At 41.9% G+C, this 27,396-nt stretch overlaps 1 protein-coding gene across 1 annotated transcript in view; it reads right to left on the reverse strand.

Moving 5' to 3' along the window:
* Nucleotides 1-12,799: 12,799 nt before the first annotated feature.
* The window catches only part of wdr11 (WD repeat domain 11), a 105,375-nt gene continuing 90,778 nt past the window's right edge, over nucleotides 12,800-27,396 (reverse strand). Inside the window, exons 25-29 of the mRNA XM_049481546.1 lie at nucleotides 26,406-26,571; nucleotides 25,691-25,788; nucleotides 18,857-19,002; nucleotides 16,735-16,817; nucleotides 12,800-15,489 (exon numbers count right to left, since the gene is read on the reverse strand). Of these exons, the coding sequence (XP_049337503.1) occupies nucleotides 15,296-15,489; nucleotides 16,735-16,817; nucleotides 18,857-19,002; nucleotides 25,691-25,788; nucleotides 26,406-26,571 (687 nt within the window). The 3' untranslated portion in view covers nucleotides 12,800-15,295. The remainder of the gene's footprint in view (nucleotides 15,490-16,734; nucleotides 16,818-18,856; nucleotides 19,003-25,690; nucleotides 25,789-26,405; nucleotides 26,572-27,396) is intronic.

The raw sequence follows: 27,396 nt of genomic DNA on the forward strand, positions 1-27,396 counted from the left end.
GTCCTAGAGCTTAGATCGGGCCTAAAAAATCCGACCCGAGCCCGTGCACCTTGATACAAAGATTAGAGAACATGGTCAGTGTAACCGGAACTGCCTTAGCTTGGTTTAAATCATACTTAACCGATCAGTTTGTGAGGATAAATGATATGTCTTCCAGTTATACTTAAGTAAGATATAGAATTCCACAAGGCTCTATATTAGGACCGTTATTATTTACTTTATATATGCTCCCATTGGGCAAAGTTATTAAAAAAACATGACGTAAATTTTCATTGTTATGTGGATGACACGCAGCTCTTCATATCAGCCAAACCTGATGACAGAGTGAGATTAAAGAAAATCGAGGATTGTGTAAAAGATGTAAAATCATGGATGTCGCACAACTTCCTCCTATTAAACAGTGATAAAACAGAAGTTCTCCTATTAGGCCCCAAAGCTGCTAGAAATAAATTATCAGACTTAATGCTAAATCTGGACGACTTCTCAGTCACACCTGGTTCAGCAGCTAAAAACCTTGGAGTTATCATAGATTCAGATCTAGCATTCGATAAACACATATCTAATGTTACTAGAACAGCTTTTCTACTCCTCCGTAATATTGTCAAACTAAGAAATGCCCTATCACTGCATGACGCAGAAAAATTAGTCCATGCCTTCATTACCTCAAGGCTAGATTATTGTAATGCGCTACTGTCAGGATGTTCCTGCAGTAACTTAAATAAACTTCAACTAGTTCAAAATGCTGCAGCCAGGGTCCTTACTAAAACGAGAGATGTAACTTATAAATGTAAGAAAATGTAACCAAATGTAAAATATAATGAATATAATTACTCCTTAATGTTAAATAACTCTCAATGGAAAAAATGTTTGCTTGTTGCTCTATTAACATAAATCCTTTTAATTTGTCATGTTATGAAATCCAAAAACTCCATCAATCAAGAACCAAACTATTCAAGTGAATAGAAATGACATCAAATACAAGTTATATTAACTTTGATCAAAACGTTTGATACTGAAATAAGGCTTAATAAATATAAAATCAAAAATTGTGAGCTGTTAAGAACATGTGACAGATTTAGCATTTCCTCAGATTTAGCAGTTCCTCATCCAACCACTAGTGGGAGCTGCAGCAGCAGCAGCACAAGCCTGCAGTCTTTACTGAGTCAGAGCTACAGCCCAGCCACGGGCTACAGGGCTCAGCTGAGCCAGTCTGGAGCGTTTTTGAAATTTTTAAGTTCTTCTGTGTAGAAAATAAAGGTTTTAACCCCACTAACCGGATAATACAGCTCTCTACAGTTCATCTTTCAGCCCAAGCAGCTAACAGCAGCAGTTTAGAGCAGCCGTCACGGAGTCACTGCTCGGACTACATTATAAACAGGTCAGGTAGCGCGCTGCTAAACTCAGGGTGTTTATAACTACGGAGTTTAGTGGACACACCACGGCTGCAAGGTTAGACTGTTGAAGGCTACTGAAGACTATTAAAGGCTATTGGAGGTTATTGAAAGGGTTATTGGGGACAGAAATCAGTAAAGGCTGGTTAGATAAGTGATTCTCGTCCTTTGCTGCGGTGAAACTGTGAATAGCGCTGTCACAGTGATGTTTATTAACGTCATTACAACAGATTTTGTCAGGTATTGTCTTATAAATATTTACACACAACTTATATCTCTCCTAAAAAGCGTTTATTTTGGTCAGTAACACTATTTGTAACACAAAAGGCATACCGGTCTTTCGCCTTGAAGCACAGCCGTCCTTCTGCATCAACTTCTCTTTTTCTGGACATTATGGGATTAACATTTGTATGTCTCATTTCCACCCGCGAAGTTACGCCTTCCCTCCGGCAGGGTTTCCACAGCAATGACTACACTGCCGTGTAGTGGCAGTAAGCCATAACTTCACGGGTAATACAATCGACAAGCATTGTGGGAAATGTAGTTTTTGGTCAAAGAACGCTTCTGACCTATTTATTATAGACACTAAGATCTTACAAGCTCACATTTGGCCCGCGGGCCTTGTGTAAAGAGAATGACAAAGAAATAGCAAAAAAAAAAAAAAAAAAAAAAAAATATATACAAGTGCTGGTCAACGAATTAGAATAATTTGAAATAGTGCAATCATGAAATTCTTTGAATGCATTTTTTGTGCAGAAAGCAAATCAGGTGTTCACCGCACCTGTCCTACTCGTTAGACTAATCACAGAACTCGTTACCTGGAAAAAAATTTGCTCAGCTGAGCTTTCCAAAAGGCCCATTTAGGCCATTTAACTGTGACACTGTTGTTTTATTGAATTAGAATAATGGAGAAACCGTTTCATTGAATTAGAATAATTTTTATTATAATTACAATCATTACTTTCTCAGTATTTTGTGGCTGCCCCCTTGGCTTGTATGACTGCCTGAAGTCTCCGCGGCATCGATTTGACCAGCTTGTCGCAAGTTTCCGCACTCACAGCTTCCCAGGCAGTGGCGATGTTCTGCTTCAGTTGGTCCAGCGTAGTAGGCTTTCTGACGCCAATTTTCCGCTTGACGATGGCCCAAAGGTTTTCAATGACATTGAGGTCAGACGAGTTGGCCGGACATGCCAAAACTTCAAGCTGTTTTTTAGTGAACCAATCTTTGGTCGACTTTGCCGCATGAGCCGGTGCAAGATCCTGTTGAAATATGAAGTCTTCTTCGCCGAACTGTTCCTCAACAGTCGGAATCAGGAAAGTTTCCAGAACATCTTGATATACGGCAGCATTGACAGTCTTCTTGAGGAAGCAGAGTTTCCCTACACCTTGAGCGGACATGCATCCCCAGACCATAACGCTCTGGGGAAACTTGACGGATCTTTTCACGCACTCGTGGTTGTAGGTTTCGCCACCACGACGCCAGACACGAGGACCTTGGTCACCAAAGGAGATGCAGAAGCGTGATTCGTCACTGAAGACCACTTTCTGCCAGTCTTCAGCAGTCCACTCGCCGTGTTCTTTGGCCCACTTCAGCCGTTTCTCCATTTGTTTCTTGTTCAGCATCGGTTTTACTGCTGGAACGCGAGATTTGAAGCCGAGTTCGCGCAGACGACGGTAAGTGGTTGATCTGGAGACGTCAGCGCCGGTCTGCTTGTTCCACAAGTCGGTGAGCTCGGAAGTGGACTTGAACCGGTTGCTGACTGCGATCTTTCTCAGCTGCTTGTTGTCGCGAGCAGAAGTTTTTCGGACGCAGGAACAGTTGGTGCGCTTGCTGCAGTTTTTCTTGAGAGCTTTGCAGACGGAAGACTGGCTGATGCCGAGCTGCTCAGCAATTTTAGTTTGGGTCAAGCCTTGTTGGCGAAGGGCTTGAATTTGAGCCACTATTCCGGTTGAGAGGTCGCGCTGCTTACCCATGATTGATTTTACAACTTAGAAATTCTACTCAACCCTGACTTTATACTGCACAGTGAACACTCTTCACAGAAAACAAAAATTCGAGCATTTATTCTAATTCAATGAAACGGTTTCTCCATTATTCTAATTCAATAAAACAACAGTGTCACAGTTAAATGGCCTAAATGGGCCTTTTGGAAAGCTCAGCTGAGCAAATTTTTTTCCAGGTAACGAGTTCTGTGATTAGTCTAACGAGTAGGACAGGTGCGGTGAACACCTGATTTGCTTTCTGCACAAAAAATGCATTCAAAGAATTTCATGATTGCACTATTTCAAATTATTCTAATTCGTTGACCAGCACCTGTATATATATATATATATATATATATATATACACTGCTCAAAAAAATAAAGGGAACACTCAAATAACACATCCTAGATCTAAATGAATGAAATATTCTCATTGAATACTTTGTTCTGTACAAAGTTGAATGTGCTGACAACAAAATCACACAAAAATCATCAATGGAAATCAAATTTATTAACCAATGGAGGCCTGGATTTGGAGCCACACACAAAATTAAAGTGAAAAAACACACTACAGGCTGATCCAACTTTAATGTAATGTCCTTAAAACAAGTCAAAATGAGGCTCAGTATTGTGTGTGGCCTCCACGTGCCTGTATGACCTCCCTACAACGCCTGGGCATGCTCCTGATGAGGTGGCAGATGGTCTCCTGAGGGATCTCCTCCCAGACCTGGACTAAAGCATCCACCAACTCCTGGACAGTCTGTGGTGCAACGTGACGTTGGTGGATGGAGCGAGACATGATGTCCCAGATGTGCTCAATCGGATTCAGGTCTGGGGAACGGGCGGGCCAGTCCAGAGCTTCAATGCCTTCATCTTGCAGGAACTGCTGACACACTCCAGCCACATGAGGTCTAGCATTGTCCTGCATTAGGAGGAACCCAGGGCCAACCGCACCAGCATATGGTCTCACAGGGGGTCTGAGGATCTCATCTCGGTACCTAATGGCAGTCAGGCTACCTCTGGTGAGCACATGGAGGACTGTGCGGCCCTCCAAAGAAATGCCACCCCACACCATTACTGACCCACTGCCAAACCGGTCATACTGAAGGATGTTGCAGGCAGCAGACCGCTCTCCACGGCGTCTCCAGACTCTGTCACGTCTGTCATGTGCTCAGTGTGAACCTGCTTTCATCTGTGAGGAGCACAAGGCGCCAGTGGCAAATTTGCCAATCCTGGTGTTCTCTGACAAATGCCAAGCGTCCTGCACGGTGTTGGGCTGTGAGCACAACCCCCATCTGTGGACGTCAGGCCCTCATACCATCCTCATGGAGTCGGTTTCTAACCGTTTGTGCAGACACATGCACATTTGTGGCCTGCTGGAGGTCATTTTGCAGGGCTCTGGCAGTGCTCCTCCTGTTCCTTCTTGCACAAAGGCGGAGGTAGCGGTCCTGCTGCTGGGTTGTTGCCCTCCTACGGCCTCCTCCACGTCTCCTGGTAGCGCCTCCAGCCTCTAGACACTACGCTGACAGACACAGCAAACCTTCTTGCCACAGCTTGCATTGATGTGCCATCCTGGATGAGCTTCACTACCTGAGCCACTTGTGTGGGTTGTAGAGTCCGTCTCATGCTACCACGAGTGTGAAAGCACCACCAACATTCAAAACTGACCAAAACATCAGCCAGACAGCATAGGTTCTGAGAAGTGGTCTGTGGTCCCCACCTGCAGAACCACTCCTTTATTGAGTGTGTCTTGCTAATTGCCAATAATTTCCACCTGTTGTCTATTCTATTTGCACAACAGCAGGTGAAATTGATTGTCAATCAGTGTTGCTTCCTAAGTGGACAATTTAATTTCACAGAAGTTTGATTTACTTGGAGTTTTGTGTTATTTGAGTGTTCCCTTTATTTTTTTGAGCAGTGTATATATATATATATACGCAGTGCCTTGCAAAAGTATTAAGCCCACTTTAACTTTTTTTAACCTTTTGAAGAATCAACAAGAAGGGGCTAACTAAAATGTAGCGCCACCTTTTGCTGCGATTACAGCTGCAAGTCACTTCAGTTTTGCCCATTCTTGCTTGCAAAACAGCTGGAGCTCAGTGAGGTTGAATGCAGAGCGTTTGTGAACAGCAGTTTTCAGCTCTTTCCACAGATTCTCGATCGGATTCAGGTCTGGACTTTGACTTGGCCATTCTAACACCTGGATGCGTTTATTTGTGAACCATTCCATTGTAGATTTTGCTTTATGTTTTGGATCATTGTCTTGTTGGAAGATAAATCTCTGTCCCAGTCTCAGGTCTTTTGCAGACTCCAACAGGTTTTCTTCCAGAATGGTTCTGTATTTGGCTCCATTCATCTTCCCATCAATTTTAACCATCTTCCCTGTCCCTGCTGAAGAAATGCAGGCCCAAACCATGATTCTGCCTTCACCATGTTTGACAGTGGGGATGGTGTGTTTAGAATGATGAGCAGTGTTACTTTTCAGCCACACAAAGCACTTTGTATTTAGGCCAAAACGTTCTCTCATCTGACCACAGCCCCTTCTTTCACATGCTTGCTGTACAAACAGTGCTTCTTATGTCTTTCTTTCAACAGTGGCTTTCTTTTTGCCACTCTTTCATAAAGGCCAGATCTGTGATGGGCACGACTTATAGTTGTCCTGTCAACAGATTCTTCCACCTCAGCTGTAGATCTCTGCAGTTCATCCAGAGTGATCATGGGCCTCTTGGTGTCAGGGCCAGACAGGAAGGAGACTGGTGCAGATACAATAAAATAACTTTTATTAAAGTTATAGAGTAAACAGGGGTAGTCAACAGAAACAGGGTCAATACCAAAAATGCACAGTGTAGAGAAACCATACCATAAACGGAGGACAGTCCAGAGTTCATACACGGAAAGGCAGTATCACAGGTTAGGCAAAAATCCAAAGTACAATAAACAGTCCAGGTCATACACGGTAATCCAACACAAGGGAGCAGGCAAAAATCAAAGTCGGTAGAAAACAAAAACAAGATCATACACGGAAAATAGCAAGGGCAAGAGAAACGCTTTGTATTGTAGGATATACCAAACAGATACTCGGCGAGGTGTGAGCGTGAGCATGGTCCTTAAATACACTGAGTAATCAGTACTCGGGACTTCCTGGTGGCGTCATGTGACGTGTCATGTGATCGGGAGTGTGTGTTGTGTCATGGAGTGGTGCGTTCTGGGTATTGTAGTTGTTACTGTGAGAATCACAGATAGAGCTGGATGTGGGAGACACAGATGTGCTTTCAGCACCAGACATGACAGTACCCTCCCCCTGAGGGCCCGGAGCGGAGGCAGAACGGGGCCGACCCCGGCGACGACCACCCGGCGGACAGGGAGTACCGGCGGGAGGTGCAGGTGTCGGAGCGGAGGTGCCAGACAGACGGGGCTCACCAGAGCGAGAAACCCGACGAGTTGGAGCAGAGGAGGTCGGAGGACGCTTGGGACGTCCACGGGGCCTAGGAGCAGGCTTACCAGGAAAACGAGCATGAAACTCCACGAGCAAGGCAGGGTCCAGCACGTCTTTGGCAGCCACCCAACAACGCTCCTCCGGACCATACCCCTCCCAATCGATAAGGTATTGGAGCACACCCCCACGTCTGCGTGAATCCAGCACCTCCCGGACAGCATACGTGGACGACCCCTCCCCCTCCACAGCCGCGGGTGGAACATCAGCCGGTGCAGCGTCAGCGAGCGGACCCGGGACCATAGGCTTGAGGAGAGATACATGGAAAGAATTATTAACACGATACTGAGGGGGTAACTCCACCTTGTAAGTAACTTCATTAATACGTGACAAAATCTTAAGAGGACCAATAAACTTAGGCAGGAGCTTTCTACAACTACCCTCAAACCTAAAGTCCCGGGTAGAGAGCCACACCCGATCTCCTGGTTGGTAGTCTGGGTTGTCACCACGGTGCTTGTCAGCACGCTCCTTGTACACGCGCAGTACCTCAGCGACTTTACGATGCGTGTCTTCCCACACCTGCTCACTGCGCTTCATCCATTCATCCACAGCCGGCACATCAGTGGACACCGCTGTCCAAGGAGCTAGAGGAGGCTGAAAACCCAGAACACACTGAAAGGGGGTGAGGCCAGAGGTAGTGTTAACTAGGGAGTTTTGTGCTATTTCAGCCCAGACGAGGTATTGTGACCAATCAGTGGGATGTTTGAAGCAGTATGTGCGGAGGAATTTCCCGAGTTCCTGATTAACCCTCTCACATTGACTATTACATGTAGGGTGGAACCCAGAAGTGAGACTGACATGTACACCGAGATGTTCAAAAAATGCCTTCCACACACGAGAAGTAAATTGAGGACCACGGTCAGACAAAATATCTTCGGGGATACCAAAGTGTCTAAATACATGCATATAAATAGCTTGAGCAGTTTGGAAGGCAGTAGGCAGAGCTGGGAATGGAATAAATTTAACCCCTCTAGAGAAACGATCAACAATAGTGAGAACTGTAGTATAACCCTCAGATACAGGCAGATCAGTAACAAAATCAACCGCTATATGCGACCAAGGTCTCTCAGGTACAGGGAGAGGTAGTAGCTTACCGGCTGGAAGGGTTTTAGGCGTTTTACATTGCGCACAGACAGAGCAGGAGGTAACGAAAGAGTGAACATCAGCACGCATAGAATTCCACCAGTAACGGGCAGAGAGTAATTGTAAAGTGCGTGTGACACCAGGATGACCAGAGGTTAAAGCGGAATGAGCCCAGGTGATGAGCCTGTCTCGAAACTGAACGGGTACGAACGTTTTACCCTGAGGACAGTCCTCAGAATTGGGCTGATTAGCGTTACTTTGGCGAATCTGATCGTCTAACTCCCATTGAATGGTTGCGATCTGAACAGAGGGAGGAAGAATGCGTTCAGCCTCCTGGGGCTGGGATGCGCTGTCCACAGTGCTGTAAACCCTGGACAGCGCATCAGCTTTAGTATTACGGTTTCCCGGACGGAACGAGATCGAGAAGTTAAATCTAGAGAAAAAAAGAGACCAACGTGCTTGTCTCGGATTAAGTCGCTTAGCCGTGCGGAGGTATTCCAAATTCTTGTGATCAGTATACACAGTAAACGGATGAACGGACCCCTCCAGCCAGTGACGCCATTCTTCTAGAGCTAATTTCACAGCAAGAAGTTCCCTATCCCCTATCCCATAGTTACGCTCCGCAGGGGAAAGCTTGCGTGAGAAGAAGGCTACAGGAAACAATTTGGGTGGCGACCCACTACGCTGAGAGAGAACCGCGCCAACACCCGATTCGGAAGCGTCCACTTCCACTACGAAGGGAAACTCGGGATTAGGGTGCTTAAGTACAGGGGCTGAAGTGAACGCAGCTTTCAGCTCACTGAAAGCGCGATCTGCTTCGGTTGACCACTTCAGGATTTTAGCAGCCCCCTTAGTGAGAGCAGTCAGGGGCGCAGCAATGGAGCTAAAGTTACGGATGAACCGCCTATAAAAATTAGCGAAGCCAAGGAATCGCTGGAGTTCTTTAATGGTCTGGGGCACTGGCCAATTAGTAACGGCAGTTACTTTCTCATCGTCCATAAGGACACCGGAGGAACTGATAACGTAGCCAAGAAATGTGACCCTTTGAGTGTGGAACTCACATTTCTCGGCTTTGGCAAACAGACTATGTTCTCTCAGGCGTTGGAGAACTTGGCGGACATGCTGAATGTGTGTGGGGAGATCTGGTGAATAGATAAGGATATCGTCTATAAAAAGGACAACAGAGTGATTAATGAGATCGCGAAATATGTCATTCATAAACGACTGGAATATAGCTGGGGCGTTAGCGAGACCGTAGCTCATGACCAGGTATTCATAGTGGCCGTTGGTGGTGGAAAACGCCGTTTTCCATTCGTCACCTTCCCTGATACGAATGAGATTATAAGCGCTACGGAGATCAAGTTTGGTGAAGTACACGGCATTACGTAACTGTTCGAGAGCTGCTGGGATTAACGGGAGCGGGTAAGCGAACTTTTTAGTAATGTCGTTTAAGCCTCTGTAATCTATGCAGGGTCTCAAACCCCCATCCTTCTTCTTCACGAAGAAGAAACCTGAACCAACTGGGGATTTGGATGGGCAAATGAAACCCTGCGCAAGAGCTTCACTAACATACTCTTCCATAGCCTTCTCTTCATCACGAGACAATGGGTACACACGAGCTTTGGGCAGTACAGAACCCTCTATTAAATCAATAGAGCAATCATAGGGGCGATGCGGAGGTAACTCAGTAGCTTTAGCTTTACTAAACACATCAAAAAAATCATAGTACTCGGAGGGAATATCAGGGGTATCTACAGAATTAGGGCTTTCGACAGAGGTAGATTGCAAAGAGAGTGAAATTAAAGATAAACAGTTCTCACGACAAAAAGGAGACCAGGCAGTGATGTCTCCCAGGCTCCATGAAATGACGGGGTCGTGTGTCTTTAGCCATGGCGCTCCCAAAACCAGTGGATGTTCTGTGCGTGGGAGCACATAGAGAGAGAGTTGTTCCACATGTAGAGCGCTGGCTTGAAGGGTGAGAGGAAGAGTCTGCAGGGTCACAGGTTTGGAGCGTACAGTCTCTCCATCGATGGCATGGATGGAGATCGACTTGGAGAGAACTTTCGTGGGTATGGCGTGCTCCTCCACCAAATCCAGGCTGATAAAGTTCCCCTCCGACCCAGAATCTACAAGCGCTGAGACACAAAAAACATCCGTTGGAGTGGTAATAATAACAGGCAACTCGAAACATTTTTTTTTAAGTTTAGAAACAGGGGTACATACCACGTTAGCGCGTGGAGTACTCTCCACGCGCTGTCCCAGAGCAGACGCTTGAGCAGAATTGGGCCGGAGTTCACAGTTCGCCCTTAGATGACCTGGACCACCACAATAGAGGCACAGGTGAAGGCGTATGCGACGCTGCCTCTCAGCGACGGATAGTCTGGACCGTGTGATGTCCATGGGCTCAGGGCTGGGTGCAGGCACAGATTCCGGAACTGGATTCCCGGACTGGAGATGCACAGGGCGAACCACAGGAGTGTGGCTAACAGCTTTGGGCTTACGGGAAAGGAGCTGATCCAGACGGATAGACAGAGCGATCAGCTGATCCAGGGTGAGTGAGTCGTCCTTGCATGCAAGTTCTCTTTGAATCTCGGGGTTAAGTCCGTGTCGAAACATGGAGATGAGAGCAGGGTCGTTCCAACCGCTGCTAGCAGCTAACGTACGGAACTCCAGAGCAAAGGCTGCCACAGATAGTTTACCTTGCTTCAAGGAAATCAGAAGCTCTCCACTAGATTGCCCATAGCGTGTATGATCAAAAACACTGCGAAAAATAGACAAAAAAGTGTCGTAGCTGGATTCAGAAATGCTTTCCCAAATAGCTGTAGCCCAGTCCAAAGCCTTGCCAGACAACCGAGAAATTATAAACCCGATTTTAGCTTTATCAGAAGCAGGAGGTGAGTTGCTAAAAAACACGGAGCACTGGAGCAGAAATCCATTACACTTCTCAGTGTTACCGTCATAGACCTCTGGTTTACACACAGCGAAAAAGGGAGTAGTGGGTTTGTTAGGACTGGCTACAGGGCTAACCACTGGGCTAGGGTTCTGGGTGGACAAACCCCGGAGGTGACTCATAATATCGGCTAGCTGCTGCTGTTGGTTAACCTGGTGGCGTGCTAGCTCATCAACAGCTTGGGTCACACCAGCGAGCGTTTGCTGGTGCTGACCTAGAAGCCGACCCTGGTTAGCCAAACCAGACTTAATAGACTCTGTATCCGCAGTCTCTGTCATTACGGCCGAGTATCTTGTCAGGGCCAGACAGGAAGGAGACTGGTGCAGATACAATAAAATAACTTTTATTAAAGTTATAGAGTAAACAGGGGTAGTCAACAGAAACAGGGTCAATACCAAAAATGCACAGTGTAGAGAAACCATACCATAAACGGAGGACAGTCCAGAGTTCATACACGGAAAGGCAGTATCACAGGTTAGGCAAAAATCCAAAGTACAATAAACAGTCCAGGTCATACACGGTAATCCAACACAAGGGAGCAGGCAAAAATCAAAGTCGGTAGAAAACAAAAACAAGATCATACACGGAAAATAGCAAGGGCAAGAGAAACGCTTTGTATTGTAGGATATACCAAACAGATACTCGGCGAGGTGTGAGCGTGAGCATGGTCCTTAAATACACTGAGTAATCAGTACTCGGGACTTCCTGGTGGCGTCATGTGACGTGTCATGTGATCGGGAGTGTGTGTTGTGTCATGGAGTGGTGCGTTCTGGGTATTGTAGTTGTTACTGTGAGAATCGCAGATAGAGCTGGATGTGGGAGACACAGATGTGCTTTCAGCACCAGACATGACACTTGGCTGCATCTCTGATCAGTCTTCTCCTTGTTTGAGCTGAAAGTTTAGAGGGACGGCCGGGTCTTGTTAGATTTGCAGTGGTCTGATACTCCTTCCATTTCAGTATGATCTCTTGCACAGTGCTCCTTGAGATGTTTAAAGCTTGGGAAATCTTTTTGTATCCAAATCCGGCTTTAAACTTCTCCACAACTGTATCTCGGACCTAGTGTGTTCCTTGGTCTTCACGATGCTCTCTGCGCTTTAAACAGAACTCTGAGACTATCACAGAGCAGGTGCATTATACAGATTTTATTACACACAAGTGGATTCTATTTATCATCATCAGTCATTTAGGTCAACACTGGATCATTCAGAGATCCGCACTGAACTTCCGGAGTGAGCACTGCGGCACTGAAAGTAAAGGGGCTGAATAATATTGCACAGCCCACTTTTCTTTTCTTTTTTTAAGTTTAAAATATCTAATAGCTTTCATTCCTCTTCTCGATTGTGCCCCACTTGTCGTTGATTCTTCACAAAAAAATTACAATTTCATATCTTTATGTTTGAAGCCTGAAATGTGGCAAAAGTTTAAAGTTCAAGGGGCACTGTACATATAGGTCATATTTTACGTAAATATATCAGTTATATCCATTCAACATCAATTCAATCAATTCATCAGAACAATTTTTGATAATTTTTTTTTTATAAATCGAGGTTTACCACAGCAATATTTTAATGATGAATCAGTAAACAGCAGTTTACAAAAGAGAAATACAGCACCAAACACCAACACAACTACAGAATAAACAAAACATGGCATGGCCAATTTCACTATTATCAAGTAAACTAATGTGCAAAATCAGTGTTTCCAGATTCTTGGTCCTGAAATTTTACTGTTCTCTACAGCAGCACAAACAAGAAACAATTAACCCTTCTGCCACATATTTTAAAAGAGTAAAGAGTGACTTTTCTCGCTCATTTTAAACAGATTAGAGATTCTGCAGGGATGGATTAACCCTTTTTTGGATTTTCTCTAAAGATGAAGACGAAACACAAGACTGAGAAAAAAATTACACATCCATTTACTCCAACTGCACCCTGGCAAATTCAACCCAGAACCATTTATAGTTCATTAATTCATAACAACTGGAAACTACACACAAACCATAATGAACACACACTTTTATTTCTCTAACATGCATAATGATTAATCTTATAGCACTTAAACATTGTATAGTCCACTCCCAACCAACATTAAACCATTCCCCGTGTTAAATAATATTTATTACAAATTAATACGTTTTATTAATTTAATATTTTATATCATCATCATGCCTGGTTCAAAAAGCTTACTACCAAAGGTTATTTATTGAACACCCACTGTTCTGTAGCCATGTACACAAAAAAAAAACATAAAATTCATAAAAATATTAATCATTGAAAGGTTTTTATTCTATTCAAAAGGTGAAACCTACACTGCCTGGTCAAAAAAATATTTCAATCCAGTGTTGCATTAATTTTTCACCAAGATCTTGCAGCATTGATGATGGTAGAGTCTGACCACTGCACAAAGTCTTCTCCAGCACATCCCAAAGATTCTCACTGAGGTTAAGATCTTGACTCTGTGATGAACTCTCTTAATCCATATGTGAAAATTATGATCTCATGCTCCCTGAATCACTCTTTCACAATTCCAGCACCATGAATCCTGACATTGTCATATTGGAATATGCCCGTGTCATCAGAGAAGATAAAATCTATTGATGGAATAACCTGGTCTATATTCAGAATATTCAGGTAGTCAGCTGACCTCATTCTCATTCTGACCAACCGCAGCATCAACCCCACATTATTTACTTACTTAAATCCAGGAGGAAACATTTTTTGACCAGCTAGTGTATATATATCACTTGGACATATTACACACAGAGTGATCTATATGAATTTATCTCTTTTAAAAATCTGGAGAAATGTGATCTGCGTTTGTCATTCCACTGGTTATATCAAATCCAATATCAGTGCAGCATCTACCAGGAGATTTTACAGTGCTACATGCTTCCCTCTGCTTACTACCTTTAAGAAGATGCAGATTTTATTTTCCAGCAGGACGTCCCACTGCCCACACTGCCAAAAGCACCAGCTGGTCTATAATTGTCTGAGATGCAGACTTTAGGGATTTTCATTAGCTGTAATCCCTAATAATCAACAGTAAAAAATAAACATTTGAAATAGATCACTCTGTGTGTAATGAATCTATATAAAATCTCCTTTTAAATAGAACTCAAATAAATTTTGAGATGCACCTGTATTTTAAAAGTGATTTAAACCAAAATAAAATGTAAAGAAAACTATTTGAATTGCGTAATGCATCATTTATTTTCAATGTAATATTTAAGAAATATTTGAGCTCAAGGAATGACCACTCTAAGGTATGTACATAAATCACAGTTAGGGAACTGGTCCAGTTAACAAGTTCTTGGAAAAGAAAGAACAAAATGAGCCACAGGACAGCACATTCCAAAAGCAACACCTACAATCAGACACAAGCAATGTGATCACACGAGACGAAGAATGGACGGGTAAATTTGAGAGTGCATGCTCATAGAGAAAGTGCATATAGGGGAGTAATATTTTTTTGTCATCCTTCACACCTGAAGTTGGTTTTTCTGGTTAACAAGTTACCCAGAGCTAAACAAACCTCTTTTGGTTTGGTGTTTAGAAAAGGAAAATCACAAATGTAACAAAATGCATCAAAACAAACCATGTTAGCACGTTCTCTGCCCTTATTGGTCAGTGCTGTCTGGAGTGGAGCTAGAAGGTCCTGTGTTCTGGGCTAGCATGTATATTGGTACAGTGTGAAGTTGCTTTAAAAGAAGTTGCTTTTGAAAAATTTGCTACTGCACTTCCAAACTATTTGCTCCGCACAGTGGTGAGTGCTGCACATACCCCGCTCAGTATAAATACAGCTTAGCGTGGAACAGCAGAGATGCATTAGTTAATAAATCACTATAAACTGCACTTAAACAGCCATTATCTCAAACACGTATATTTGATTGTCGGGTCAGATCAAGTTCTTAGAACAAACAGATCTGTGATTTGATCCGGGACTGCACTGAGATTCCTCTGGCGAGTCTCAGCTCGATTGTTTTGGTCCGAACCCGAGCGTGATTACTGTACCAACAGTGCAAAACAAACCAGAGTCTGACTTAACCAAATAAAATTGTGCTGGTGTGAAAACACCCTACCTACCAATAAACACACTCATTACATCGTACATTAAACAACACCTTGCCCACACTTTATAATATTTACTGCTCACAACTCACCATAGGCATTAAACTCCAACATATATAACATGAGGAAATGAAACAGGATGCCAACTTGGTGCCATAAATGTGCAACATGTAGTTTCTCTGTACTCCTCTTCTAGTCCACAGCCCTATATCAGGATTCTTCAGTTCCAATCCTGCCAGCCAAGTGATTTCCCAGCTCAAAGCATTTTACTAAATTCGTCCTGTAGGACTGGAACTGATGAACCCTGCCAGCTCTGCTGTTATTTCATCATTCTATGGTCCCTAGGCCTGCCTCTGCCTCCTCTTCTTTTGGGGTGAGGTCTGTAGCCTCCCGCTGGAACAGCTCCTCCAGAAGCACCTCCCCGGCTCCTCCTGCCCGCGAGGCCCACAACGCCGCTCCTTCTCTCAGCCCCATGGACTGCAGCAGGCGGGCATAGTCAGCAAAAGCTGCCCCTATTAACTTATGTGAAAGTCACATGGTTAAGGAGAACACATGCAACTTTTTCATACCAGCGGGGGAAAAGGACAAAAATACTTTACACTAATTACACTAGCGGTCAAAAGAACAAGATGTATCAACAAAGAAATTTAAAAACTGACAAAAATTGGTGCAGGAAGAGGTTTAGCTGACTCACATGGCAACAACATGTTAACACTGGACAAAGGCTTAGTTTCAGCAGTGAAGAGAAGAATTAGAGGTCTGACAGGTGAAGTACAGTCATTATTACTAAGAAAATAAAAAGCAGCTTGTCTGGGTCATACAGCACCGCTACTGGACTATTAAACAATAGGGGTGTTTTATATCTTTTTTATTTCTGTTTTATTTCTGTTACTGTTACTTATACACACTACATTTCAATAAAAATATCATTTTTTTTATTTGTACTTCATTATTGTAAGTCGCTTTGGACAAAAGCGTCTGCCAAATGTAATCTGTACATTTTACACACTAACACTTTTAACCAGCCATGTTTATATTTATTAATTAATCAGCTTTTCAATATCTCAAAAAACTTTTCAGAATCAAAAATAGTTTTAGTTTAGTTTAATATTTACAGTAACCCATGAAATAAGTTTCACATTGACAAATGATTTTATCATGACACAAAATCTTTAATATTTTTTCAGTAATATTTCATTAAAACAATAATAAAGCTTGTAAATTTAGGGTTGGGTTCCTTTTTTACTCTATAACAATAAATTGCCTGAAAGCGCACCATTGTACTGTGAGTGCTGGGTGGCTTCTCCATAAAACACTTGCCTTTGAACTGCAAGTTCGTAGGTTTGATCCCAACCTCTGGCATCTCTGTCAATGTGGAACATCTCTATGAAAGTACACCAATGTTTATGTAAATTGTTCAAAAACTACTTTAAAGTTCTTGGACCCTGACGATTGCCACTTTTAGCTGTATCTATTTATTTAGTTATTTATTCTTACAAATTTAAACATCTGACCAGAACATTGACATACAGGGAATCCCTGAGAAAGATAAAATTAATATAAAAATTCTTATACCTCATCTCAAAATATTGTTATAATTATTTAAATGTGTTTTAACAATGCACGTTTTATGGGATTCTGAACCTTTTCACATGCCTGTATTTCAATTAAATCTAAAAATAAAGTCAATGTTTAAATAAGTAAATGTTTAAATAAATGTAACTCTCTGGTCATTCATTTAATAACAGGAAACAAAACTGAAAGGATATTTGTGCCGTCATCAGCTTCCATCACGCCATACTTCAGACAGGCTTCAATAAACAGGGCTGCTCGATCGAAATACCTCATACTGTTAGAGAAACATGGTGTTAGTTTTCTGTGGGATTTTTAATAATAAACACACAGAAGGTTTCTCAGAGCACTTTTCCACCAAAAAAAAAAACTCTGGTTCTTGAATCAGTCATGCTCAGGCTTATAAGAACTGTGGTGCTTTTCTGTGAACCAGCCCGCCCAGTTTTAGTGGAACCGTCAAAACATCACATCATTCGTCATCAGCAGAGGGAGCTGCACAGCGGCAGTTCTCCTGAACCAATGCCCACAGACATAGTCTCGGTACGCGCTAAAGAACCTAGTATTCTTCGGTTCCCACAGCGAACAAGTACTCCTGGTTGCAGAACCTACTTGCATGTGGAAAATGGTTTAAAATTAAATTCTCAAATCAGAACAGTGCCGATTCCATGTCGGTGGAAAAGCACTATCAGAGTCCACACAGACAGAGACACACACACACACACACACACACACACACACAGACAGACACACACAGACACACACACACCAGAGTCTGCGCAGTAGAGACCAGAGGAGGGAGAAAGACTGTGGAGAGACCGCCTACTGATTTAAATAACCCCGCCCCTGAGGGCTGCAGAGCGGTCACAGGCTGCAGAGCGGAGCGGAGCTGACGGTCTGTTATTGGTCCCGCCCATAACCAGCCCTTTTACAATAACCACAACTTTTTGGAATAGAGCTGAATAAAGTTTTAAAAAACGAATTCTGTGGGGATATAAACATTTTACAATATAAGCAGAAGTTACACTAGCTGTTACACTTAAGTAATGGAGGTAGAATTACAGTATATTAGAAAAAAACGTGATTGAAAGTTGTCTGTTTTGTCATTGAAACCTATGGGGATGGGTGGGGTTACACAGCTTTCTGAAACCGAACAGCAGGGGGCGCCCGACCTGTGGTGGCTTCACTTTTGAGAGACGATGCTCTGTCCAGCTATACACAGTCTATGACACACACAGACACACAGACTACAGACACAGACACACACAGACACCGACACCGACACAGACACACAGACACACACACACACAGACACAGACACACACACAGACACACGTTTCTGAAGTTTACTGCAAACGCAGTGGAAAATTGCAGTAATAATAACACTATCAAATAAGAAGAAACATTACAAAATAACATGGTAACTAAATGGTTGTGCTTTAAATAACTTACTTAAAGGTCTCATTCCATCGTTTTTTCATTAATTTAAAATGTCTAGTTGTGGTCTCTAGTATGAATAAATGCAATGTTTTTTGTATAAAAAAAATGAATTAGAGGTAGCCTTTCCTGATCAACTTGTTTTTCTGAGACTTTTCTTTAGCTCCTGCAGACAATGGAGGCTGAAGAGGAGTTTCATATTAATAGAATTCTGCCCATAACAAATTATACTTTAACTCTTTCACCCTCTCCTATTCCCCCAATTGTGGCTCCATCATGTCTGCTACAAAAGTTGAGGTGTCAATCTTCCACTATCTCTGACCATTTGTCTCTGCAGGGACCCTCTGACCATTTGTCTCTGCAGGGACCCTCATCGTTTGAAACCCCCAATAAAGTGACCACCCTGCAGTGTTCAAAGCAGGATCCAATGTATATAATGTCCCCTCAAAATATCCCTAGTTAGATTGCTTCTGATCGACTGACTAAGCTGTGCCCGTGTAGATTTTCTGTCTGCACGTGAATAAACTCAAGTCAACTCTGAAGCCGTCTCCTGACTCCTGAATCGGACACCTGGTTCCTGAAGGCCGAATTTCTAACAATATGCAGCATGAACAAACAACTATAGTATTTTCTAAAGAACAAGAAAAAAAAAAGGATTTAAGCGAAAGGAGACCTTTAAAACTGAATTTTTACCCAATGATATTTTATATGTTAGTAAAAACAGGATTTAACTTCCTAACATATAAAAGTCTAAATTATAGTTGGAAAACAAAGTAGCTGAGGATTGTATTTACAAGGTGGCACAGCCATAAGAAAAGTGATATATGAGTGTATATGTGTGGGTGCAAAGGTGGTGAAAGTAGTGGAGAGAGAGATGCAGACCTGTGAAGCATTTCACCCACTTTGTGGAAACAGCCCAGTGACAGCAGAACGAGCACAGCTTTAGATTTCTGATTGACCTGAGAAGAGCAGAGATGTTCAGCCCATCGCTTTAATACATCAGAAGCCTCGGCTGGGTTCAGACGCACCTGAAGAGAAGAGACAAAAATAGAAAGAACACAGATATATATATATATATTTTCTCACTGTCCAATGAGAGGGAAAAAAAACATCTAAACTAGACAGTTTGTTCAAATTATGAAGTAAACTTAAAATCAACAAAAATGAAGGTTATTTTTCATTAGACAGCGACAATAGATATGCATATGCTTATTATAGAAGCAGCAGAATCAGTTCCACACTCTTGTGCAGCTTTTTCTTTAGATGCCCATCAAGCCTTTGACAGAGTTTAAGGGGAATACTTATGGTTAGTTGTGGATAGGTTTGGTTTTGGTTGTACATTTATTCCGATTATTAAAGTTTTGTATATGCTTACAAGTTATCAAAAATCTACACCATTTCCTTTTAGATGCGGCACAAGACAAGGGTGCCCCTCTTTCCCCTGCCCTTTTCTGAATTAGTTTAGAGCCACTTGCACAGGCCATCAGACAAAGCACTCTTATTGAATCATTTAAAAAATATATTACTGTACATCACATCTCTTTATACGCAGACGACATAATGCTTTTTCTGTCCAATATAGATTCTTCCTCTAATTATTTCCTTCAGCTGTCGACTTATTTCAGTCATTCTCAGGATATGAAATGATGAACTGGTCCAAATCAGCCCTCCATGCCGCTAAATGATGGGGCAAGGTCAATACAGTTGCCCCCACTAATTCCCATTAGTACCTCATTCACTTACTTCAGGATAAAAATTTATCCCTCCTTATCAAAGATAACAAAAGAAAAATTTGATACCTTAATGCAAAGGTTTTATGTTAATCTAGATCACTGGAGCTCTTTAAAGGCCTCACTCGCAGGTAGAATTTCAGTTGTAAAGATGAATATTTTTCCCAGAATTAATTTTGCTTTTTTTTCATGCTTCCCCTTACTTGCCCACCTAAATTTATAGATGAACTTAATTCTCTGATTACAAAATTCATCTGGGATGGAAAGCGTGCTAGAATCAAACAGACAACTCTGCAGCGACCGAAAGAAGCAGGCAGACTTGCCTTACCCAATCTAAAATTTTACTTTTTGTCCTTTCAGCTAAGAGCAATCTCTTATTGGTTACATACAGATTATAGAGTTTCCTGGCGATCTATTGAGGAGGCTCTGTTCAAACCTCATAGGCTTCAAGACTTATCATATACTAGGCTTGGACAAAAGCAAATGAGACTTAAGTTTGGAAACCTTATGACAACCACACTAAATGCCTGGAGAAGGGCCTGAAAGGCCTTTGGCTGATCTTGTTCAGTTTACCTTCTCTACACCATTGTAGCATAACTGTAAGTTTTGTATCTGGTGGAAGGAAAAGGGTATCTTTACCTTTGGTGACTTGTGTGATAACTTTAGCTTATGCACATTTTCGAAAATAAAGGAAAAATTCTCTATTCCCGACATCTTACTTTCTGTATCTCAGACTCCGATCTGCCATGAAGGCATATGGAGTTCCCTGGGAATGTCCAATCTCCTTGCATCCAATGTCTAGATGGTTTAATTGTCAGACTTCTAAACAAGGGCTAGTAACAAGTATTTACAATACTATATTAGATAGATCCTACTCTCCCTTAGAAATAACATTTAAGTGGGGAAGGTAACTGGAACATATTGTGTATTCTGACTATTACCTCGAGGAATCTAGCTCATCAATAAATTATCTATAAATGTAAACACAGCGCTTATTCCACTCCATACTCTAGATACAAAATGGGCAAGGTTCCCACGCCTTACTGTACTGTCTGTAACTGATTCTGTTGGTAGATTCTTACACGTTTTGGGAGTGCAGTGTGATTTCTAAATTCTGGGACTACATTCTACTTACAATTTCCTATATGCTTGAAATTCCTATTGACAAAATCCATGTCTTTGTTTATTAAGTGATGGCAGTCCTTTTACATTTGCACTAATTCAGAGACTAATCTTTGCTGGCTTAACAGCATTCTTGTTGAAGTCTCCTAATCAATACTCATAACATGTAGACACATTTGGCAAAATGTAACTCACTTGATGAATATTCTACAAACATCAATAGCACCGGGAGACAGACCCAGACCTCTGCTAGTGAGATTTCTGCGGCCTTCTGACAGGGACATGGTTAAATGATAAACGCAAGCTGTACTGGGAAAACAACAACATAATGCTCCCCCCCCCCGACTACTCCAATGCCAAGCAGATGAAAAGTGATAAATTCAAAGAAAAAACTGCACAAACGGGAGGTGAGATTCCAACAGCTGTATTCAGCCAAGTTGAAAATAGAAACTAAAGAGGGGATAAAAACCTTTGACTGTCCTAAGAAGGTTCTGGCATTCACTAACGCTATGGAGTAAGTACGAGTAAGTAACAGTAAAGAAGATTGGGATGGGGGTTAATTTCCCAAAGACATTTTGGGACAGCAAGTTGCGGATTTGTATATACCCGTTTTCATGCTACGGAACTCTTTTATAAATATTTGGGTTGTGGTCTTTTAAACTAGCAGAGCGTGCAGGACCACTTGTAATGTTAATGGCTTGGGGAATCCGATTAAGACAAGAAAAAATTCTGACCAGCTTTCGGGGTAATAACTATGATGTGGTGTTTCTACAAGAAACTCATTTATTTAGAAGAATCCAAAAACTCTGCTTGGGCATGTTCAGTCATGTGTTTTGCACTCCGGGATCATTTTATTGGTCAGCAGACATTTACAATTTAAGTGTATTAAACAAATTAAAGATGATATAGGGAGAATCATAATCTTTTTGGCTGAAATACATTTCTATACCCCCAACAATGACAATCAGTCTTTTTTTGTAGATCTAGAAGGTAAATTGCATGCAGCTGGGGATTATGATATCATTTTGAGAGGGGATTTTAATCTGTTAATGGACCATAGTGGAGGGACAGTTAACAGGGCACCTGAAGCCTCACTAATGTTGAAGAGAATCTGCAGTTCTTTTGGGCTAGTGGATATCTGGAGGCTTATACACCCTCGTGGGAAGGATTATACATTCTTTTCATCAGTGCACAAGATCTACTCTAGGATAGATTTTTATTTAATTTCTTTAATCTTTAATAAATAAAAAATATTTATTTATAACTGTTATATAGGTAAAATTATACTATCGGCAACACTATCGGCGGTCCTGTCGATGGAGACTGAACACATCGATTCTACAGGAACCCCATAATGTACAATGGCTGACAGAGGAACTCAAAGAGTATATCCAAACAAATTGGTTCTTGGATATCCAGAGGCTGCTGTGCAAACTAATGGCTTAATTTCTGAATATTTCGGGCTGGGTAGAGGCACTAGACAGGGGTCAACCCTTTCTCCTTTGCTGTTCTGTCTAGCTATTGAACCTCTCGCTGCGGCTGTAAGAGCAGAGGCAGAGTTTCCTGGTCTTCTTGGCGGGACAGTTCACAAGATTATGCTTTATGTGGACGATATACTTTTATTTCTCAGTGACCCGTGGTGATCAATGTCTAGTCTCTGTAAAATTATTGACTCCTTTTCAAGATTTTCAGGATATCGAGTAAACTGGTCCAAGTCTGAAGCACTAGCACTGACTACGTACTGTCCTGCCAAGGCTTTTCAGCCAGGTGCATTTAATTGGCCCAAACAGGGGATTAAACACTTTCATTTCATTTTATTTTCTCCTCAGTTGGAAGATTTAGTTAAGGTTATTTATGATCCATTACTACAGAAGATATCTTGCGATGTTAATAGGTGGACAGCTCTTAAAATCTCCTGTATCCCCAAATTGAATTATCCTATTCATTCTCTCCCGCTGGAGAACCCAATGTCTTCAAATGGTTCGACAGAATAACAAAGACATTTATGTGGAATGGTAAACGACCACGATTACATCAAAGTAAGTTACAAAGACCATTGGATAAAGGGGGGCTGGGACTCCCCAATATATTATTTTACTATTATGCCTTTAATCTTAGACATTTGCTTCGCTGGTCACTTCCCCCCGAAAAGCCCCCTCCATGATTTTGGCTCAATTTTTACCCATGCAGAGTATCTCTAACAATTCAACTAGAGAAGTAAAAGTACACCCAGTAATTGCCCATTTAAAATCCATTTGAATTTAATCCTCCCGGATGTTCGGAATGGACCCATATTTAAATGTTTCTTCAAGTATTTGGATAAATCCTAAATTATGCATTGGTAAATCCTCATTTCGTTGGAAAGAATGAATAGAAAGGGGATTTTTTTCACTGGGTGTTCTCTATCATAATGGTGTTCAGAAATCCTTTGAAGAACTGGTGCAACAGTTTGGAATTTCAAGATCTCAATTCTTTACATATTTACAACTCCGTCATCTATTACTTATGATTTTTAAATCTGATCCAACAGCTCCCCAATCTGCAGAATTTCTGGATGCCATTGTAAAGAGCTATGAAAAAGGTCATGAAACCTCAGTGTATTACTCAATGATGACTCCTTTCAGATTATTTAGGCTAGGGTTAAAAGACACAAACATGTTAGAGATGTAATTCTGAGGAAGGCCACTTATTACATGTTCTGTGGTCTTGTGATATAGTTCAAGACTTTTGGACCAGGATTCATTATATGCTTTCTGAAGTGTCAGCTATCCAAATATGTCCCAGGTTATTTGTTTTGGGTGATGAATTAGTTTTATTAGGGGTAGATAAATCACTAGAAGTTGGATTCAAACAAGTGTCACGGTGGGTAGATAGATACTGCTGAGGACATGAAGGAAACATGAAGGAACCCTGCCAGTCTGTGAGTGGGAAGAGGAGATGGCTATGGTGGCTGCCTTTAAAAAAAAGTCTTTTGAAGTGAGGGAGGAATCAGGGACAACTGTTATACGCTATTGTTATATTTGCACATGCCTGTGCATACTGTTAGGGATGTTGTTGAGTTTGCACTATTCTTAAAATAAAAAGTATTAGTCATAAAAAAATAAAAATAAAAAGCATCACCATCCAACGCTCTGTTAGGCACCAATGTGCCAGCTGGTGCTTGAACCCGATGATTGCCACTTGCGGCTATATTTTATATTTATATTTGTTTATATCTAAAAACCTGTCACGGTAATAAAATTACTGAATTACTGTACAGTATACTGAATATTGTGAGAGGTCTACCCCTAATAATCAATAACATAAATTAATGCTCACCATCCTGATTCCCCCTTACATCCTTCTACTTCACCCTGGATCATGATGTCAGAATATTCAGTAAATAACAGCACTTCTACATTACCCAGACTCCCCTGTTATATTAAAACTCTGGAACAGCCAATTAAGCTTAGTAATCAGAGGCATTTTCTGTTCTACTTTTGTCTGCTACAGTGGCACACAAAAGTCTGGTCACCCCCAGACTGTTACTGTGACCAGTTAAGCAAGTTGAAGATGTAAGGATCTCCAAAAGACATAAAGTTAAAGATGTACCCAACTCACAACCTTTTTACAACAAAGAACTTAACATCAATAGCAAGAAGTTTATAAAAAATTGTAAAAAAAGAAAGATTTGCAACAGGCTGCCATAGCCTAAGAGACACTTGACAGCAATGTTAACACACCAACGCTGACAGTAATTCGTATGCAACCTCTGCGGAGGTTGGCAGATTCAAATGAACATTCAGACATTTTGTAATTCCCATTTATTTCACAGTATCAGAGTATCTACAAACCCATTCAGATTTAGCCTCTTCCCCATTGACACTTCCTGGTAGGGACTGCTTCATACTGTAGACCTGACCCTGTGTTTACACTGGCAGACGACAAGCAATCAATCATTTCCTATGGTAGTTTGTGATTTGTAGCTGCGGTTTGGTGTAAAGACCCACAACAACAAAGTGAACTGAGATGCAAATGAATTATGAAGTGTCATTCTCAACCGAACGGCTGAACAAATTCTTCTGACCAGTCACAGACACGGAAGTCAGAGGTTCCCACCTTCTTCTCTGTGAACTTTAGATTTCTACCATACTTAATTTATATATCTAGCAGTGTGGTTCTAAACATGACAGAAAGGCTTATAGCCATTGATTCAGCTTGTCCTGTTAATATGATGCATCGTTGCACAAATACAGGGATAATTTGAAGAAAAAATAAAGCATGGAAGAATGTAGCAGATAACTCAATAGATACACTACATTGCCAAATGTATTCACTCATATATGAAATTGAGTGTCATCTCATTCTTAATCCATAGGATTTAATATGATGTCGGTGCACACTTTATAGCTATAACAGCTTTAACTCTTCTAGGAATGCTTTCCACAAGGTTTATGAGTGTGTTTAGGGGATTTTATTTTTATCATTCTTCCAGAAGCACATTTGTGAGGTCAGACACTGATGTTGTATGAGAATTACACTGGCTTTACTGTAATTCATCTCAAAATTGTTGAGGTTGAGGTTAGAAACAGCTGTTCAGCCATGAAAACCCATTCTATGAAGCTGTACACCACTGTTTTGTGTGTTCAATACCAAGAAATGTCACTGGACTTGGCCATGGAAGTGACTGTGACAACTGAATTCAATGATTTGAAAGAGTGAGTGAATACTTTTTTTGCAAAATAGTGTAGCTTGCTAGATTAGCCAGCATGTATCAGTGCAAGCAGCCGTGAACACACCCCCAAGAAACAAACATGGAGCAACATCAGTGACCTGTCACCTCCCAGTATGAATGCAGGTTGATTTTGTCTGCCATGTCGCATACCTTTGCCAGCCAGGCAGCACGATTCCACTCCCCATATGTCTGCAGGTACCGACACGCGTCTACTGCTTTGTCAATTAGACACAGCAACTGCACACCCTCTGCAGAGAACAAGAGAGAGACAGCAGGTAAAAGAGTCGCAGAGACTAAAGTAGAAACAGCATTGTCAGTTACCAACAGCTCCAGGAATCCCTTGACATTTGGATGTGTGTATGCTGTCACTTTAGGTATTTGCTGGGTGTTGTCTTTAGGCCTGGAGTAATGCTAAGTAGAGCTTTTCTGGTAAAAGCATTTTGGCTCCCCTTCCCACAGATTTCTATGGAGACCGGCAGCAGTGCCACACAGAGTGGTAGCAGTGCAAACAAGAAGCTGGCATCAAAAATTATTTTTTTTGTTTTTATTTTTTTTTTTTTCTGTAAGCTTATGTTACAGTTTGAAAAAATAGGAAAGAGTGTAGCGTAGACAAATATACTTTTAACAGCAACAGAACTGTTCTAATTTATGGCCGTTTATGGCTGTTTTACAACAGCAACACAAGTACACTACACAAATACTGCTGTGAAGTATCATAGAAAACCATAGAAAACTGACTTGTGATATATTGAGTATCCCAGAAGCCCAGTATTACAATATCATCATTATTTTGGGTAGTGTATTGTGTTAATATTGTACTGTGAAATGCCCTGTGATTTAAACCCCTGGTGAACAGTTTGTATACCTGCTAGCTTGCCACTGGCGATCATGTTGGTGGCGACCAGCTTGATGGTGCTCTGTGATGGCCCAGAAGAAGGAATAGTGGTCACAAGACAGGCCTTTAGAGAGTCGCAGTAGTAGCTGGGATTGTCTGCATTTGTCTCCAACAGCAGCTGCACGGCTCGATCTGTCTGTAGAGGCAGAGGAACATCACCGTAAACATCCCGTAGACTCAGTATACCCCATATTATATATATATATATATATTAGGGATGCAACGGTTCTCTGTGTTTTATCGAACAGGCCGGTTTGGACTGTTTGGTTTGATACACCCGGATGAACCGCAATATTTCGGTGCGTGCACTAACAGAGCCAACGAACGCTCTCCCGCTGTACAGGGTGCTGAATGTCCCCGCATGAATGTTCCCGCAGTTAACACTGTTAAGCATAGCAGACTCGGACACATGGCTGAGCGCATGCTGCTGATGAACGCACGTGAAGACACTCAGTCTCAGCACAGGGCAGAGCAGTGAGTGAGTGTCATTTCTCCACAGGGCAGACATGCCAACGCTGTGTTTTTTTACCCTGCTGGTGTGTTTTCCTCCTTCCCCCGCCCTGCTCCTTCTACAGATGAAAGAACACTTTAATTTGAGTTTTTCCCTGTTAAGACAATAAAAAGTATGAGTTTGTGCAGCTGTCTCTGTCTGGTTCTTATCTGGTCCGCTGGTGGTAAAACTTTAATGTTTCATTTGTGGTTATGGATTGGACACATTCTGTGTACTGGGTGATAGGCAAGACTGCTTAGGACCTGGGGAGACTTTTTTATATACTCTCTCAATGTGTCTCTCCTCAACCATGCAACCAATCAGATTTTTCTCCGAATTTCCTAGGAGAAAATCAGCGCTCTTGAGGGCTAATTAAACAAACCTTTCTAAGCTGCGTGATCAGGGCCAGTGAACACAAAATTTAAAGAGGTGCAGTCAGCTTATAAATCCGCTGTTTGGGACCATTTTGGC

The sequence above is a fragment of the Astyanax mexicanus genome, chromosome 7 (assembly GCF_023375975.1).
Source record: "Astyanax mexicanus isolate ESR-SI-001 chromosome 7, AstMex3_surface, whole genome shotgun sequence".
Lineage (NCBI taxonomy): Eukaryota > Metazoa > Chordata > Actinopteri > Characiformes > Acestrorhamphidae > Astyanax > Astyanax mexicanus.